The sequence below is a fragment of the Eumetopias jubatus genome, unplaced genomic scaffold, assembly GCF_037043125.1.
Source record: "Eumetopias jubatus isolate StellerSeaLion01/CBP00866 unplaced genomic scaffold, mEumJub1_p1.0 scaffold_12, whole genome shotgun sequence".
Taxonomy (NCBI): domain Eukaryota; kingdom Metazoa; phylum Chordata; class Mammalia; order Carnivora; family Otariidae; genus Eumetopias; species Eumetopias jubatus.
Genome location: NW_028274818.1, coordinates 84141608 through 84161651, shown reverse-complemented (window position 1 = coordinate 84161651; position 20044 = coordinate 84141608). Strand labels below are relative to the sequence as shown.

Genomic DNA, 20044 nt, shown 5'->3' with positions numbered 1-20044 from the left:
TAAGTTAAGAATTTTGGATTATCCTGGGTTATCCAGGTGGGCCAATGATGTAGTCACAAGTAGCCTTGTGAGAGGGATGCAGAGGGCGATGCCACATCTACAGAAGATGTGACAATGGATACCAGAGGTCAGGGTGATGCAAAGTGGTCATGCGCCCTCCGGAATACAGGGAGCCTCCAGAAATTAGAGAAGGCAAGAAAACAAGTTTTCCTCTAGAGGCTCCAGAATGAATTGGTTTTGGACTTCTAGCCTCCAGAACTATAAGAGAATAAGTTTGTGTTGTTTTAAGCCACCAGTTTTGTGGTGATTTATTAAGCAGCTATGGGAAACTAATACACCAACTAATAAATGGCAGAGCTCACTTGGGAACCCAGACGTGTCTGCCATGCTGCTTCCCACAGGCTCCCTGAGCTTATTCCCAAATAGTCACCTAGAGACAACAGGAAGGAAGCAGGACTGAGTGCCGCAGAGAAAGGGCCACCCTCACGCCAAACTTCCAGTGAGAAAGAGGCGCTTAGAGGACTTATGCATCCCAGCATGTCCTGAATTCAGGAAACATCTCTTCTTCCTTCCTATATGCTAATATAAAGAGCAAAGATGATTTATTATCCTTATGAGACTCCTGGCCTCTTAAGTTACCTGTCTATAAGACAAAATTAAATAAAATGAATTTTTCCTGGAGCACCTGGGTGGCCCAGTTGGTTAAGCATCCGACTCCTAATTTTGGCTCAGGTCATGATCTTGGGGTCACGAGTTTAAGCCCCATGTCAGGCTCTGCGCTGGATGTGGAGCCTGCTTGAGATTCTCTCTCTTCCTCTCCCTCTGCTCCTCCCCACTTGCACACTCTGTCTTAAAAAAAAAAAAAAAAGATGTTTTCCTTTCGACAGGGCATGACAGCAAATTTTCTGCTGTGCCATTTAATTATGATCTTTAGTGCTACGCGCATGCTATTTCCTGTGCCATCTAGAAGGCACGAGTGTTTTTCCTTCCCACTGTTAACTTTCACACAAACACACCATCATATGACTGGTGCTTGTCCTCAAATGGCACAGTGACACTTTTGTTTTCACCTCAGCTTTTGGTCATAAGATACCTTTTACTAACATGTAAGTATTGTGATTTTTTTTCTTTTTCTTTTCTTTCTTTTTTTTTTTTTTTTTGTCTAAGGATAGAACTTAGCTGAAAAGACATTTCACCCAAAGCAAGTTTTCTTTTCTAAAACACGATCTTTGTCTCACTGAAGGTCTCAGCTTTAATGATGTCTTTCATGAGCCTTCTCCCCCGGGGCATGGGACCAGATAGGCAGCAGGGCACTTTTGTTCCTTGTGCTTATTTAGTGATTTATTTTTGCAAATGAATCTGACCAATTCTTTGCAGTCAAAATAAAAAGTGAAATTTTTCTTGTTCTCAATATCATAGCAAATAGTTTCATTGTTTCTGATTGGCTGGTTGAGTCAGGACTCTATACTGCGAAAGAGGATGATGACAGATTGATAAATAGGAGTAAAGCCATCAGGCAATATGATGTAATCCACCACTGTTGAAAGGTAGGGAAGAAAACATCCTCATAGAGCTCTGACTAAAGCATGTGGTAGATTGCGTTATTGGTCCCAATTATTACTCTTTTCCCTGGAAGAGAATTGTGCATCTCTACTCTGCCATAGGGCTTGCAGTTTCTGCCTGGGGGTGGTGTCAACTTCCCCATAGCACTGCTATTCAGCTTGGCCATGGACTTGTATTGGCCAATGAAATGTGAGCAGCAGAAATGCTTGCCCCTGCATGGATTGGCCATTGCTCTTCTCTCTCTGCCATGAGAGTGAGGGAGTGGGCTGTTCCTTCATCCTGGGTCCCAGAATGAAAGGGGAAAGGAGCAGAACCAAAAGTGACATGCAGCTAACAGAAAAAAGGGTAAAGAATAAATGTTTGCCATTCTAAGGCACTGAAATTTGAGGGTTATTTGTTACTGCAACAGAACCTAGAGAAAGCTGACTAATTCAGAATACTGGCAGGTAGTTGGGGCAAAACCATGTAGGAGCACATATAAGTCAGGACTCTTTAATTTGCAAGTATTAGAAACTTAACTCAAGCTGGCTTAAGCAAAAAATTAAAAATTGTAAAAAAGGCTTAATTAAGGGATAGGGTTGGCGTTAGGCATGGCCATATAGAGAGGCCCAAAACAACGCCATAGAAATCCAGGCTCTGGTTGCCTCTCAGTTCTGAAGTTATCTCAGGCGCAGCCTCTTCAGGTGGTTGCCCCTCCGCAGCTCAAGGCTTATGACCTCAAAGCTCCAAGTCTACAGGAAGAGAGAGAAAATCTTTCCCGGTTGCTTCCTGAAAAATCTTGGGGTTACAGGTGATTGAACCAATTTGGGAGCAACAGCGGTGGTCAGGGGGGTTCACTGCTCTGAGTGGCCAGGCCTGGGTCACACACCCAGCCCAGAGCCAGGGGTGGAATCAGCTCCCTGTCCACACGGACTGAGAATGGGAGACAGGTGATCCTTCCAGTTACAGGGAGTTCTGTAACCAGAAGAAGGAGGAAATCAATGCAGCAGGGGGGGGGGGGAGTGGGGTGGGGGTAGGGGTGTGGGGGGGTGGGGAGGAAGCATAAATGTCTACCACAAAAAGCGAGAAAATGGAATTTAAAAAGGTAGAATAAATACCCTCTAGTTTTGTAATTAAGATAATTTCAGAGAGAGAAAGAGAACGTGAGCACACAAGCAGGGGGAGGGGCAGAGGGAGAAGGAGAGAGAATCCTAAGCAGACTGCCTGATGTAGGGCTTGATCCAGCCACCCTGAGATCATGAGCTGAAATGACGAGTCGGACGTTTAACCGACTGAGCCACCCAGGCACCCTTTGTTTTGTAATTGTTTTTAATTCTTAAAGTAACTCTGTAGACAATATGAAAAACTACAAAATAATTTAGAAAAGAAAATAAAAGTTGTGTTCTGGCCCTTTGGAGTGAAACATCCTTTTGAAAGATTTTTGAGTCTAGAGTTATTTAATTCTATGATTATCCTTGATTTTAAACATTTCCTTTTCACCATATAGTTTATTTAACAAACATGTTTATTTTGTATGTGATAAATCTTATTTTTATAAACCTAAGAAAAAATGTTAAGGGTTGTCGATGTCTATATAAAATAACTACATAAAATGCAGTTATTTAAAGAAAAAAATCACAGAAAAGAAATGGGTAACTGCGAAGGGATGGACAGAGTAAAGAGTATGCTAAATTATGGGGAACCTGTAGGCAAAAGGCCCAGCATTTATGTGAAAAGCGATTGGCAGCCACCCGTGACAAATGATCCTAACCTACCAGCTGTGATCTGACAATATAATGACATCAAGCAACAAAGACAGCTGGGCTTCGTAGAATTTGTCTTACCAAGAACATTAAAATAGAGCCAAACTCACATTTTAGATGGCTCCCCAGGCTGGTAGATGGGGTTCTCTGAGGCAATAAATGCTAACACACACATAATATACAGAGTTGTATCTTCCACGGTAGCTACACTCTGAAATCAGCACATAAGATGTCAAAATTTCCCCTTAGCAAACCTTAAATTACCCATAGCATCTTTCAGTTAGTGTCACAGAGCCAGTGTTCCCCCTGTCTGAGCCCTGATCACTCGAAGTACCAGGTGATCTAAGAGGTAGTGGAGTAGATGGATTAACCACTCTTCATGGCACAGACTCAGCAGCAAGGCCGCCTGGGTTCAATCCCAACTCTTCTTTGCTAGCTTGTGACCTCGGGCAGGTATGTTATCCCTGTGCCTCATTTCTTTCTCTGAAATACGGCTGTCACCGGGACAGCTGGTACTCATGGACTATCCAGTGTTCCCTTATGGATCTCGGCCTCCCTCTCAGTTGGTTTGGGGTCAGCCTGTGTGAGGAGAGGCGAGAGGGTTAAGAATGTCCTAGACTGAGAAGGTTAAGAGCTAGGGTGCCTCCTCCTTTCTTTCTTTGCTTCAGTGACCTCAAAAATCGTATTGTTCTAAATAGCTATAAACAAAAGGGCTGTCCAACCTGCATCAGTCTTTGTACGAGCAAGAAGTAAGCTGTTATTGATATTTCAGTGCTGTTTAGAACTGCAACTTAGCCTAACATAGCCTGACGAATACAAGGGGGACATAAAATTTCCTACTCTGTAGGGTTGTTACCGAAGTTAAATTAGGTCCTAGTTATCAATTGTTCACAATAGTATCTGAGTAAACATATAAATGCTTGGTTGGCAGGTAGTTACATAGGTAGACAGACACATAGATGGACAAATAGAAGGAAGCAGTTGCCTTTTGAGCTGCTCATGTTACAAGGGGCACATAACACTGGGAACAACTAAGGAAAGAGCTGAGTCATGTGCCCTATTTATGCTGTACCTCCAGAGTGGAATGGCAAGGGGGACTGCTTAAATTTTCAAAAATCGTATTTCTCTTTCTTTCTCTCTTTTCCCCAAAAGCATAAATTAGCATAAATTAAGTACATGCATACTGCAATCCAACTATACACAAAAACTGTTCATGAAGACAGGGACCATGTTTAATTATGTCAAATTTCCATGGCACAGAGTAAGTATCCAATAAACAGTAGCCAACCAGCTTATGAGTATGTCTGCTTTGTAACTTTAGAGCACATTGCAGCATTCAATAAATATTGGCTAAATAAATGAACAAATAAATAACTCCCTTAAAATAGCTGCAACATAGCTGTTTGTATATGTACCAGTTCTGGAAAGATGGTAGCCCCTTCACAGGTGGCACCAGAATTCCTCTTAGCTTTGTTTAGATGAAAGACCATTTTACAGATGAAAAAACTGAGGCTCAGAGAGGTGAAGTCATCTTTGCCCAGAGACACACAGCTCGAAATGGTGAAGCTTGGTCTGGAAGGTGGAGATGTGATTCCAGAGCCCAAGTTCTTAACCCCTACACTTCCACTGCCGCCACTTTGTCCTCTAGGACATTCTTACGCCACGCTTGATGGCTCCCAGATTTGACTTACTGTCATCTTCTCCAACCCACCCCCCACCAGCCTTCTCTCATACTCCATTATTCGAACTGGTGACACCTCTAACACCATGGCCTCCTGCCCTCACGATTCCATGACCCCTGTCTCCCCTTGTGTCAGTCACTCAATAGAACGGCTACATCTTAGGATGGGTTGTCCCTGAAGACCGTCATATCTCAATGTTCCAAATTCCCGTTGTGATCGTAACCTCCTCTATCCTTCCATCTTTCCCACTTACTTACATGTATTTATATTTTTAGTCCTTATGCAAGACTGGGATTTGAGAAGATTACTGGTATCTAGAACAGGGCTCAGCAAACTATAGCCCATGGGCCAAATGTGGCCCATCACCTATTTGTATAAATAAAGTTGGACTGGAATCCAGCCATCCCTGTTTATTCACATACTGTCTATGACTGCTTTCATGCTACAATGGTGCAGTTGAAGGAATTGTAAGAGAGACCGTATGTGGCCTGCAAAGCCTAAGAGATTTACCCTGCTCTACAGAAAAAGTATTATTAAAAGAAAAAGTACTACTGGCGCCATGTTCTTAGGGCAAGCCCAAGGCTCTGATCATGTTAACCCTCCTTCTCATTGGTGCTGGAGAGAAGTGGGTTTGGCATCAGAGGAGGATGTGAAGGGAGAATGAGGCTGAGGGAAGGGAACTGCTGGTGAGTCATGCACATTCAGAGCCAGGTCTCAGGGTGACCAAGGTCTCCCCAGCACCGTGAGGCTTCTCACTTGGGTCCACACTTGCTACTCTCTCCTTGTCCTGGGGCCATTTTCCTTTCATACCATTTGAGTTTCTCAGCATGATCACATGAAAACTCAGTCTCCCCCACTGTCTGTCACTCCAGCCACCTCCAGTGGAGAAGAGCACCCCTCAGCCCTCCTGGTTGACTTTGCCAGTTAATAGATACCTCCTTGCCCACGGCATTCATCCATCATTCAATCAAGCGGTCAGGAGGAGCTTTGAAAAATCTCATTGTTTCTTTTCCTTTTAATTTTTTATTATGGAAAATTTCAAAGATATAAAAAAGTAGACAGAAAACAAAAATGAACCCATGTCACCATCAGTCAGTTTCAATTATACTGTGCTGCACGTCAGTTATTCGATGTCATTCCCCCCAACCCTGTCCACAGACATCATATCATTTCATGTTTCATTCATAAACATTGTAGCATGTTTCTCTAAAAGGTAATAACTTTTTAAAATCATGACTATGAAATGATTATCATACCTTAAGTAAAAGAATAATTCTTTACATCAACTATTTATTGAGCATTCAAATTTCCAATTGCCTCCTAATTTTTCTTTCTCTGAATCATGACTCAAATAAGATTTACCTATTGAAATTTCAAAAGCCATATGGACCCCTACCATCCCCATTTTAGTGTCTCCAAGTATGGTACAATTTTTACTCCCAAAGTAAACACATAATGTAGTGTTTCTCTCTCTTTCTGAAAACTGGTTGTTAAATCATTAACAGAATTTAAAAAATATGGTAGTTTTTGAGAAAAAACTAAGATATACTTAGAAAAGTTAACCATGTTTTCCCTTTATTTAAGATCCCCTAGGCCCAGTCTAGACCTTTCACTATGTTAGCTTTGCTAGTCTTCAACCCTGATTTTACCCAACCATCTGTTTTCTCCACCCCCTTTCCAGGGTTGCAGAGGGTTGCTGGTGATAATCACATAAGCAGGTTGTTTATATGCACCACAAATTCAGGCCATCAGCTGGGCCATCCCTATTTATCTCTGGTTGATTCCCTATCAGTTTCATGACGGCAGCTGCTGCAGCACCCCCTCCGTCCCCCACAAGCCTCTAGAACCTGCCTGGGCCTCCCTCTCAGCAGATGTCTCCACACCTACACAAACAACCAGAATGATAGGACCCACCATGAACTTGCTCAACTTTTCCCCTTCTACCTCAAATTTCCTTCCACTCGTAGTTCTGGTCTCAGAGGAAGACATACATCTTCTTATAACTAATATATGTGTATACATGCATAGAAAAGTCTCTGAAAAGAAGTTCACTAAAATGTCAACAATGGTTAGATTTGGGAGGCAGGCTCTTAGGTGATTTGTACCTTTTTCTTTTTGCTTTTCTGTTTGCTTTTACTTTTTTCTCTGAGCATGTATCATTTTTGCAAAACCCATAATACCATTTCAAAATGTCAGTGATCCCCAAGAAAATGTAGGTGATCCCTATGAGTGAGGGACTTTCAATTTTCCCATATTCTCCATTACCCTTTGAGGTAGGCAATGGCGCCTAAACATGTCCACATCATAATTCCTAGAACCTTATGTTACCTTTACAACGGCAAAAAGGACTTTGCAGATGTGATTAAATTAAAGACTTGAGATGGGGAGAATGTTCTGAATTAGCTAGGTGAGCCAATGTAATCATAGGAGTCCTCCTTCACAGATGAAGAGGGAAGCAAAAGAGAGTCAGAGAAATGTGACTAAGGACACAGGATCAGAGATAGGCAACGTTGCTGCCTTTGAAGATGGAGGAAGTCACCATCAGCCAATACAGAAAGCCTCTAGAAGCTGCAAAAGGCAAGGAAATGGGTTCTCCCCTACAGCCTCTGGGAAAGAATGCAGCCCTGTCTACACCTTGATTTTAGCCCAAGGTGACCCGTGTCAGGCTTCTGACCTCCAAAACTGTAAGATAATAACTTTGTCAAAGCCACCGAATTTGTGGTAATTTGTTACAGCAGCACTAGAAAACTAATATACTCCTATTCCCTCCCTGCTGGTCATTCAAATCAACATAAAATCTAAGTGGAAACACTGACTTGCTTTGCAAACAACTAGAAGACTACATGGTAACCACTGCCAATCACATGACTTAGAGTAAGTGCCTCCTTCGTTGGACCTCTGGAACCAATTCTGGGGTACTCCAAAGTTTGGCTGTGGTCCATCTCAGCTCAATCTGTACATCTGACTTGGGAACCTTGATTCCAAAATCAACATTTCTCTCCAGACCCCACTTCTGAGCTTCAGGCCAATGTTGCCAATATGGATGTCCTAGAGGCACCTCAATCTCAATGTGACTGAGATAGAAATCCTCCTCTTTATCCTTGAGCCTGCTTTGCTGGTGAGGTCTTTTTGCTTCTATCATGGGCCTCCCATTTGCCCAGCAAATCTCGCCTTTTCAGGCACACCTCTTCTCCACCCCCAAACTCATCCCATGCATCCATCCACTCTACCCATCCCAGGTACCTCCTTTTCCATTCCTGTTGTCCCAGTTCAAGACCCGAGGGCTGTAACCAGGCTTTCCCCAATCTCACATATCCCCTGCATTCTTGGGAGTTATCTTGCCAAAACAGCCTGCTCACATTACACCTCCGCTCCAGAATCTTTTAAATATGCTCTCTCGCTTATGGAATAATGCCCAAACTTCATTGGTTTTACTGAAAACCAAAATCCACCCTCTCACTCCCTTCCAGCCTTATCTCCTATCTCATCCCTGTATCTTGGCATGCTCTGTGAGCCAGCTACACTGGTTTCCTGTGCCTGGACCAAGTCCTGCCTTCTCCTACCTTCCTGCCTTTGGCCTTGAGTACCCTTTTCTGCTGTATCTCTCTTCCTAAGTCCACAGTGTCCTTTGATGGCAATTGTAGCCACTAGTAAGCCATATGTTACTACAGGCTGGCCCCCTTTGCGATTTCATTTGTAGGTGCATCATTTTGCTGCGTCTTCCTAATTTTACTAACTAAACATTTTATTAATGAGGATATGGAGGCTTACAGAGTGACCTGCTGTGGTGCTTTTAAAACATGTCTGCATGTGGTTTGATACTCCTCCCTTCAAAAGGTGGAGCCTAGTCGCATTCCCTTTGAACGTGGTACTTGAGCTGTACTTAGAGACTCACTGCTAATTAACTAACAGAATGTGGTCGAAGTGCAGGTGTTTGGCTTCCTAGATTGGGTCACAAAAGGCCCTGCAGCTTCCTTCTTGGTCTCAAGTCTTTCATCCTGAAAGAGGCGTGAGGACCCTCAGCAGCCCATGCATGGAAAAGCCCATGTGGGGAAAAACTGAGGCCTTCAGCCCCCACCATGTGGGGAAGCCAACTTGAAAGTGGCTCCTCTGGTTCAGTCACGCCTTCGGAAGACTATAGCGCCTGCAACGCCTTGACCGTGGCCAAAGAGAGACCTTGAACCAGAAGCACCCAGCTGAGCTGCACCTGAATTCCTGATTCAAAGAAACTATGAGATAATAAGCATTTATTGTTTCAAGCCACTAAATGTTGGGGTACTTTGTTACACGGTAAAAGAAGCTAAAACACCCAGGGTCATGAGACTAATAAGTGGTAGAATAGAGATTTGAATGCTGGTTTGTCTGTCCCCGGAGCTCATGCTCTTAACCCCAACCCAAAGCCGCATGAAGTGCTAGTTTATGTTTTGCTTCCTTTATAAAACATTGACATAGTCTTCCCTCAAAATCCATCTTCCTCCAATCTATACCTTTAAGCCCTATCCAAAATGCCCATTTATTGTGCCCCCAAAATCACCATATTTGCCTAAGACCTACCTCACTTTATTTGCAACTTTCCAGCTCCTTTCAGCTTTAGTACCTACATCTTAGGGTTGTCACTAAGATTAAATGAGTAATACATGTAAAAGTGCTTAGCAGAGGGATGACTAAATTATACTATTTATTACCTCAAGTATACTATTTATTAGTAGTATAATATAATTATACTACTTATTTAGACACAGCATGTCTTCTGCTATAGGGATGAAGTGTCAACTCTGGCTGTATATTAGAACCACCCAGGAAGCTATTTTAAAAAAAATAAATAAAAACCAAAAACAACAATGCCTAGGCAATACCCTGAATTAATAGGTCTCATTTACGAAGTCTTGGGTGAAGCCAGGCAACAAAAACTCCCCAGATGACTTTGAAGAGCAGCCAGGGTAGAAACCCACTGGATTAGGTCAGAGGTTCTCAAGCTCTGGGGCTACTTTGTTGGCTCCTTGCCCCGCTCAACCCTTCATACCTCTGACATTTGCTAGTGTCTGGAGATATTCTTGATGGTGATGGCTTTAGGGAGGTGCTATTGGCATCTGGTGGGTGGAGGCCAGAGAATCTGCTGAACATTCCAGAATGCACACGCCAGCCCCACATCAGAGAATTATCTGGTGCCAACTGTCGATAGTGCTGAGGTTCAAAAACCTGGATTAGGTATTGTTTCCCAGCTCCTACCCTTGTTCCTACTTGTCTGACTCATCTGGTCAAAAATATCTTTGAGAAGGATACAGCACCTGAGTCCTTGCCTCTCAAAACCAAATCTGGGCACCAACCAGCTTGGCCACTGCCTCAACTGGGCTGGCTCCAGGTCTGTTGGGGGGTCTGTGAATAGTCTTGTGCTTCCCCATTTCCCTTCAGTGCTTTAACCTGTATTACAACACTCACTACAGGAACCATAGTTAGTTGTAAACATGTCTCTCTCACCCCCAGAGCCAGAGCCATATTTGATTCATCTCAATTTATTCCACAACACCAGGCTCTGTGCATTGCACGTGGTAGGTGTTCAATAAATAACTACATCAAATTAGATTAATATAACTTAAAGTTTTAACATGCTTCTTGGCATCTCTTTGGAAGGTTATGGAAATAGTACAAATGCCAGTTAAGGTGAGAGCTCTTACGTTTCTGTTCTTGTGGAGTTAAAGTGAAATGATTGCTTTGGCTACTTCTCAGTATATTTATATGAGCGGCCAGCAGAAGATAGCAACCATTTTAAATTAAGATATTTGTATAATAAATGACTAGGGATTTGAGAGGACTCTTCTCTAAGTTCTTATATCTTTAAGATTCTTTCTCATTGGTTATTAGAAGTGGGAAAACATTTCACTTTCAAGGCAAAGCAACAACTTGGAAAATGATACTGAAAATACCTGGTCTTAGAAAAACATGCAAATCTTCCACTTATTAATCATTTATACTCAATACATTATGGGCCTTCCATTTTCATGGTGGGCAAAATTAGGCATAGGTTTAGAAGCTAAATAAAAAAACAAGGTTTTCCAATATCATTCTCCTTTCAATGTGTAGCTGCTCTCAGATTTTTAAAAAACTGGTAATGGGGTGCCTGGCTGGCTCAGTTGGTAGAGCAGGTGACTCTTGATCCTCAGGGTTATGAGTTCGAGCCCCATGTTGGATGTGGAGATTACTTTAAAAAAACTCTTTAAAAAACTGGTAATACCTGGGGTACATTTAATTCTCAAAATTAAGAAAGTCAGTCAAGAGTCTATTCAACTTGGCATTCTCAAGAAGGGTAATTTAAGTAAAAAAAAAATAGTGTCATTTGAGGGTTAAGGGTCTAATTTAAGGTCTTTTATTTGGTTTAAAATGTGGTTTTGCAAGGCTCACTTAATTTTCTAATGCCTCAGTTTCCTGACATTATTCTTGCGAAGGGCTGGCATGAAAACATTTCAAAGCAACAGGTTAAATATATATCATTTTATCTAAATGGAGCTACTTTTCTTCCACCTATGCCTTAAAATAGTGGACCACTGCTTAAATGTCATCTTCCAAGTGAGATCTTCCTTGACCACCCTACGCAAAAATTAAGCCCCCTCAACACTCTGTATTCCCCCCTCTCTGCTTTATTTTTCCCTATAGCACTTAATTGTTTGTTTATTGTCTGTCATCCCTCACTAGGATATAAATTCCATTTAGGCAGGGATTTGGGGCCACTTTGTTCAATGCTTTACCTCCAGCACCCAGAATGATGTTTGGCACATCGCAGTACTCAATAAATATTTATTGTATGAATGAGTCCATTATGCAAATTTAGAAATGAAATATATTATAACACCATCAAAGGCATGAATTAGATGTAACTGAATCAACAGGGCTAGATCTCAAAAGCGTATACTTGAGTCAAATAAAAGCAAGTTGCAGAATAATGCATAAATTTCCTCATCTGCAAAACAGGTCTGGTAATGGCATTGTTATGAGGATCAAGTTAGTTTACTAGTGTTAAATGCTGAGAACAATGACACAAGCATTCAATAAATGTTATTTGCCATCATCATCATTACACTGATGAAAATTCACTCACAGCAGCAAATAGTACTACTAATTTTTTATGATATAATCTAATTTTACATAAACAACCAATTTTAAGAACTCTGGAAGGATGCACTATAGACTAAACTGATTACGTTTGTGAGGAGAGAAGACTCATATTAGAATGATGGTCAAAGACAGTTTTAACTTTATCTGTCATGTTCTAGTATCTTAAATGTAGAATTGATGCATACAACTAAAAATTAATATTTAGAAAAGTTTCTTGAGACATAACCTCTTGAGAGGGGGTGGGGAGGGAGGGAGAGATAACGGAGAGATGAATTACTTAGGATAAGAATTTTTAAAAGTTTTCTACTTTATTTCTGAAGTGCTTCTTGAATAATCACCACATGGATAGGAGGTTCTTCGCCTAGACTGAAAATAACTAGAGACAAGAGCCACAAATATAACTGACCTGGAGCCCTGGGTGGATTACATGAGTTAGTTGGATTGGAGAAAACTATCATTAACACAATCTTAAAATAGGAATAAATTATTTGAGGTCTTGTGTTGGTACTTACTGATGCTTCAGCCACTGGTCCACAAACGGAATGGAGAAGAATTCTGTGAAAGCCTCCCTTATCCTCTTTGGATTTTGACTGGTAACGATGCCATATGTTTGATTGACAAGAAAACAATAAGCAAGTCAATTGTTGCTATTCTGCTTGCAAATTAACACTATTGAATCCTTAGGGTCATTGAATATTCAAAGACATGCAAAACTTACTTGTATAACCACTCGGTCAGAAAATCACAGGCAATGAACTTGGTTCTTTTTCTCTAAAAAGAAAAGAGAGAAGAGAGAATTAAATTATACTCTTTGTCCACATGTCTGAGTAGGACAAAGGAAGAGAGGTTAATTGATTTTTTTTTGTGTTAGGTGAAATATGCATGAGCCTTTTATGAGGTTTATAAGTATATCAACAAACAGTAAATTGGGGCGATGCAAAGACTCCTGAAGACATTTCTCTAGTCTTTGGACAAGCATATTTTCTGACAGCAGGGACTAATAAAAGTGCACATAGTAGGGGGCTTACTACATGCTTTTGGAATTGTCACAGAAGGATTTTATTTAAATCTGGACCTTGAGGAGCACCTGGACGGTTCAGTTGGTTAAGTGTCTGACTCTTGATTTCAGCTCAGGTCATGATCTCAGGGTTGTGGGATTGAGCCCTGTGTAGGGCTCCTCACTCAGTGCAGAGTCAGATTGTCCCTCTCCCTCCCCCTCTAGCCCTCCCCCTGCTGTCACTCTCTCTTTCTCTAAAATATATAAATAAATAAAATCTTTAAAAAAAAATCTAGACCTTGATTCTGAATAACTGTATTTATTGTCCTCCCCCCGTCCACTCACATCCTCAGAACAGCACTACTTCAGGTCTGGCTACCGTGTTCTGATGTGGAAGCCAAACATGCAAGCGCCATTGGCCAGTGTGGCCAACCTGGCCAGTTGTCCACCCAACAGCCACTCTCCACTTCATCCTGATAAAACAGAGAACCTGATTGACAAGCAGCCCACAGGGGGAAAAACTGTATTTTCCAGCCTCCCACATAGCAAGGGATAGCCATGACACAATTGTGCCCTATGAGATAGAAATGAACAGGTCTTATGGACTTCTGCAAAAGTCCTGCTTTCTTAATTTCTGCTGTCCCTTCTTCCTTGAAGTTTCCTTCTACTTCTTTCAGCCTGTAAAACAGATGTGTGCCTGGAAGTGGAGCAGCACCTTTCAACAATGAAGCCAAAGCCACATGCTAAGGGTGGTAGGGCAGGGGGTTAGAAGGAGCCTGGGCCATTGAAGACTTCCTTAAGCCTCTGTACCAGCTTGGGCCTGACCTACTCTGAACATCCTGATATGTAAGGGGAAATAAATGTCATTTGGTTTTTCAACTAAATTTTCATTACATGCCAGTGAATGCAGTCCCTAAGAGATAGATAGATAGCCAGTAAACCACAAGGGAAAGAATATCCTAGAGCACCTGGGGAGAAGGCATGCTAAGAAGGCAATGGGATGGACCACCAGGTATCTTGTCTCCTGGATCCACTGAAAGTCTTTGTAACCCAAACAGAACCAGTCAACTCCTTTAAGAGAACTGTTATGCAAACTGGGAGATAAAGGGTTGCTACCTCTCCTTTTAAGATAACAGGGGCTAAGCAATGTCCACAATAGCCAAACTATGGAAAGAGCCAAGATGTCCATCAACAGATGAATGGATAAAGAAGATGTGGTATATATATATACAATGGAATATTATGCAGCCATCAAAAAAACCCCGAAATCTTGCCATTTGCAATGACGTGGATGGAGCTAGAGGGTATTATGCTGAGCAGAATAAGTCAATCAGAGAAAGACATGTATCATATGACCTCACTGATATGAGGAATTCTTAATCTCAGGAAACAAACTGAGGGTTGCTGGGGTGGTGGGGGGTGGGAGGGATGGGGTGGCTGGGTGATGGACATTGAGGAGAGTATGTGCTATGGTGAGCGCTGTGAATTGTGTAAGACTGATGAATCACAGACCTGTACCTCTGAAACAAATAATACATTATATGTTAAAAAAAAAGATAGTAGGAAGGGAAAAATGAAGTGGGGGGAATCGGAGGGGGAGACGAACCATGAGAGACTATGGATTCTGAGAAACAAACTGAGGGTTCTAGAGGGGAGGGGGGTGGGGGGATGGGTTAGCCTGGTGATGGGTATTAAAGAGGTCACATATTGAATGGAGCACTGGGTGTTCTACGCAAACAATGAATCATGGTACACTACACCAAAAACTAATGATGTAATGTATGGTGATTAACATAATAAAATAAAATTAAAAAAAAAAGATAACAGGGACTAAGAACCAAAAGTCCAGAGGTGTTGGTTGCCATGTGAAAAGATCCTTCCCAAGAATGTAGACAATACAGAATCTGCTAGAAATTCTCTCTTTTTACCTCCAGGTCTACCCTTCTCCTCCCTGCTCTGTGCCTCAGGAGGCTGATTTTATGGTTCACTTCAACCAGGTTCCCTTACTCACTAGGTGGGTCCAGCCAATGAGAGGTACCAGCAGGAGATCCGAGACAGGGAGGAGAGAAAGGCAGGGTGCTATGGATTGAACTGTGTCCTCTCTGACCCAAATTCATATGTTGAAGTCCTAACTTCCAGTACTTCAGAATGTGACCGTATTTGGAAATAGGATCACTACAAATACGACTAGTTAAGCCCAGCCATCCCTGAAGGACACAGCAACTCCAAAGAAAATGAATAAATTTGGGGTTCTATTAGCAAGGAAGCAGGGAGATGCTGCTGGCTAGACCATCAATGGCAGATTCCTAACGATATTGTACTAGACCCTGGATCCAGCTATACCCAAAGCCCAAATCCTCTGGCTGATATCCTCAGGTACATGAGCCAATATATATATTTTTTTTATTAAGTCAGTTTGCATTAGGTTGTTTATTGCTTACAACAGGAAGCAGTTGTAAGCTTACAACAGCTGTAAGTTACAACAAATAGTTGTAACTCCTATTCCTTTCTTCTCTAATCGACTAACCCCCACTTGTCCTTCTAGATGCCTCCATGAAGGCCTTCTGAGCAGACTGAAGCCTCTCTTCAGTCTAGAGTAGGCTCCCCCAGTTCCCTGTGTGCCCCTGTCAGAGCATCTCAGACATAACGTAACTGCTGGCGCACATGTCTATCTACCTCACTGAACTATAAACTTTCTGAGGACAGGGCATATGTCTCTTTTCCTTATATTCTCAGGACTTATTTGAGTGCCTTGCATGGAGTAGGTGATCAATGGGTGGTGACTAATTCAACTCGCCATTCAACTCTCAAACATCAAAGCAAGAAAGAACTCATTTACAAGAATTCTGACATTTAAAAATAGGAATTGCTGATATAATTCTGGACAATTTCTCTTCATTTTCTTCTCATAATATTTTACCATGAAAATTTTCCTACTTTTTCCCCCTTCACTTCAAAATAGCCAACTCAGTTTTATAACCTTAGATAAGGTTGAAAAGATGGTTGTGAAATTGATTCTCACCAAAAAAGAAAGTGCTGCTTAAGATTTTTTACTGAAAGCTTTACTCCAGCTGTTAGTAAATAAAATATGGTGGTGCCTGAGTTACTGGAGGTTGTTTGCAGTCTTTTACCACCTTGATGATAGCCTTTTATTAAAAAATTGAAATACTCCTGGCCAGGGTAATAAAATTAAATGTACCAGCCCATGGAATGGGGTTTCCTAAGCCTGCCTTGCAAGAGTAGGTTATCCCTTCAAAAAGCCATCTTTAACCAAAATAAGAAAATACTTATACAACAATGCAAATATGTATCTAGCATGAATTGCCATATAATAATTTAAACAATTCAGCAATTGTAAGATGGCAGTGTCTCTCTCTCCTGTCCTACAAAAGATGCATTGTTCCCCTGGCATTTACCGCACCGTTTGGTGGTAAAGATTTCTTCTACCAAGGAAATGCAGCTTGACTTTCTCTATTAAACAGACTTTTAAAATAGCCAAATGGTCTGATGTATGAAGGTCATGCAGACAGATTTAATCACTTTTGATGCAAAGAAATAAAATGGAAGAAATTGTGTTTTCCTTCTGTTCTGGGCAAGTGTGGACGTGCCATGCATACTCAGACACATGAAAACAGTGGGGATATTGTTCAGCTGTTGTTTAGTTTAAAAATTATCTGCCAGGGAGCTGAAAAAGAGAAGGGAAAGCAAATGAAAAGTTGTGGTGAGTGAAGAGATAAGAGAGGAAGTAATCGAGAGAAAAATTAAGGAGTGAGATTAGGAAAGTGTGGGCACCCAGGGTTTACATAATGTGGAAAATACACTAAGTTCATGATTGTTAAAGGGTGAGTATATGCAAGTTTGGGCAAGCAGAAGAAACAGTTAAGACCACCTCAAACAAGGTTAAAAAGCGATTTTTAAAATCCAGAATTAAAAGGAAAAAGACTAAATGTCAAAAGACATCATCACGTCATCGTGAGTCGGCAGCTTACTTTAAAATGCATCCAAAAAAACAAGGTAGATGAATAGAGGGATGGACTGATGGATTGATGGACAGATATGCAACCAAGCAAATAAAGCAAAATGGTAACTGTAGAATCGAGGTGGTAAATATGTGGGTGTTCCCTCTGAAATTCTTTCAGCTGTTCTATATGCTGGAGAAATTTTGTACTAAAGTTCAGGGAGGCGTTGCGGCGGGGGCGGGGGGAGAACATCATCATAAAAGACTGAAACCCCACAGGGAGAAAAGACAGAACCTGGAGTTCAATCCAGTGGTCATGTTGGGTACGTGTATAGGAGGCAGACTGGAGGTGCAGAGACTGGGGAGAGAAACTTCTAGCATTGGAAAGGCAGCAAATCTGCATCAGGTAATGAATGTAATTGCACCCCAGAAAGGTCAAAAGCACATGCTGTGAGGTTAGTGAATTGAAGTGTGGCTTGCTATGGCATTGTGTTCATTGAGACTCTTCGGGTTTGCAAGGGATGGAAATATGCTCGAGTTACCTTGGTTACTGGGGTTTTTTTACAAATCAGTTTAGGATAGATTTTTGCTGCAACAAACAAGCCCTGAATCTGAGAAGCTTATATCAACCATGATTTATTTCTGACTCGCGATATATGAACATTTCAATCAACTATGGCTCTCTGCTCCATGTTGTCTTTACTCTGGGACTCAGGCTGACAGAGCAGCCTCTCTCTGAAATATCACTAGTTATCATGGCAAGTGAAAAGACTATGGTGAACCATGCTTTGACTCTTAGAGCGTCTGTTTGGAAATGACGTATGTCACGTCCATACATTGCTTTGGCCAAAGCAGTCACATGGTCTCTCCATTAGAGAGAGCCCACAAACATTTGTGAACACTAATATATTCTATCTGGCACAGGGGCATAATGTAAACATAGAAGGAGTGGCAGGAAAATGGGAATTCCTCTGACTAGGGGCAGGTCTCAGGGAGAAGTGACCAGTGTCCACAGCTGTTCAGGGCACAAGTCTGGCTAACTACAGTAGCTTCGTCCATCAGTAGCTTTGTGGCTCAACAACAGTTTTTGTTCTTGATCTATGTGGGACTTGGCCCTTTGGCATCACTACTCCCCAGAAGGAAGAATGTGACTGGGCTGGTAAGGTGGTACGACTCAGGATAGGCCATCCCTATTGGGCAGAGCAATTGTATCAGATCATTTCATAGCCACTTGGCATCCTAGAGTGGCTACCTACAGGGTATGACACTTATTCCTGGCTCTCTCACTTGTAGCCAGGGTGATGGGGACATGGACAAAGCAGGGACAGAGGGCTGAAGTTGAGGCTGTGGGTATGGCGTGCACTTAGAATATCACAGCCTCCTTTCCCACATAGCTATTCTCCACAGTAAATTTCCACATGCCAGAGACCCCCCAGACATGACAAAAGTGATAAATAATTCATGCTAGAAATGAGTACATACTTCGACTAGACCCAGAGGCCAAAATACTTATCACAGCAAACTTCAAACAGAAGTTCAATTTTTCCCCAACGCATTAGAATTTCATTGGAGAAAAACAGTACTTCTCAAAAGAACTTAAAAATATGTACTCATAACACAAAGTATTGACCAAGACTTTCAGCATGGGCCATGTGGTCATTTCTAAAAGTGTTCTTAATTAAAAGGAGTAATGCTAAAATAATTCTACCACACCTTTCCTGTGAGAATCTATTTTTTCCACTCCTTAGAAAACTTTTCCAAACAAAAGCTGATGGTATTTCTAATTCCCTTATTAGTCAAGGCCAGGAAATAAGAGTTTCTTCCTTCACTGACCAAAGCCCTTGCACTTTTTAAAGATATTTGGGTGCTTCACTCAAAAAATAAAAAACTACAATAAATGACCCTTAGATGGCAAGGACTCTAAGAAGAAATAGAAGATTCTATTTTACTGAATTATTCATAGTGGCAAATTTTAGTGTCATGAGATCACCAAATGCCTTATCAGGAGTTAGAAACAGTTTCCTGATACTAACTTTTGTTTACAATACTCTTCTTTGTAATGGAATTTGATGAGCAACCAAGCGAAAGGGAAAATTTTATGCCAAGTGGGATAGGATAGGAAAAGAGGTGGAAAGTCTTATCACCTCTATCCAGACTCTGCATTTAATCCATATTTAAAGCTGAGATAAGCTTTATCTTCAGGCATCATTTTACTCATGCAAAAAACTCCTGATTTCTTTCCAAATTATGCAAGGTGTGCTGTTCCAGTTTGGCCCTATTTGGTAACCTTTACTGAGGACCTACTATGTGCCAAGCCTGTGCTGAACACTAGAGATAAAGAAATGAGTAAGCCATGGCTCCACTGTGGTTATTAATTCAACATCCAGCAGCCAATCCCCGGCTGGGTAGTAGCTGTGATGAGTAGAGAGGATTAACCCCCTCTCCAGCTCCGGGTGTGAACCCTGATAACACAGTCCAGATAATCCCACCCCACCTGCCACCGAGACCTAAACCAATCTGGTCCACATTTATCCTGGCCCAAGGGATTCACTGAATGAAGAATGGGTGCACAGTCAATTTCAGACTGATAAGGTATGAGAGGAGATGTGCTGGGGCTTCTGGGAAATCTTTTCCTTTGCTTTTCTAAACAAGCTCGATCATTCTCCCCTGGTTGCTGTAGTAGGTGGGGCAAAGCCTAGGCCAGTGGCAGTAGCTGTTCTGTCACTCTGAGGGAAGCCAGCCTGAGGATAAAACCAACTCTGCAAGAGGCCAACCAGAGATGCAGAAGAGAAGCAAGTCCTCGATTACAACACTGAGCTCCTGAATCAAACCAATCCTGAAATCTTCCTTCTCTACCTCAGAGCTGTCTAGTTTCGTGAACCAATGAACCTCCTTCATTACTTAAGCCAGTTTTCTGCTATTTGCAGCATAATGAGTCCTAGCCAAGATAGCTGCCCAGTATCCCTTCTGCCTTCTTTTGGTAACTGCACCG

The 20044-nt window shown here is 41.8% G+C and overlaps 1 protein-coding gene across 2 annotated transcripts in view; it reads right to left on the bottom strand.

Moving 5' to 3' along the window:
• IQCK (IQ motif containing K) overlaps positions 1-20044 on the bottom strand; it is a 120946-nt gene that overhangs the window by 73841 nt on the left and 27061 nt on the right. For both annotated transcript variants that reach the window (XM_028091662.2, XM_028091664.2), the window contains exons 5-6: positions 12816-12868; positions 12610-12687 (exon numbers count right to left, since the gene is read on the bottom strand). In XM_028091662.2, coding sequence (XP_027947463.1) covers positions 12610-12687; positions 12816-12868 — 131 coding nt within the window. The remainder of the gene's footprint in view (positions 1-12609; positions 12688-12815; positions 12869-20044) is intronic.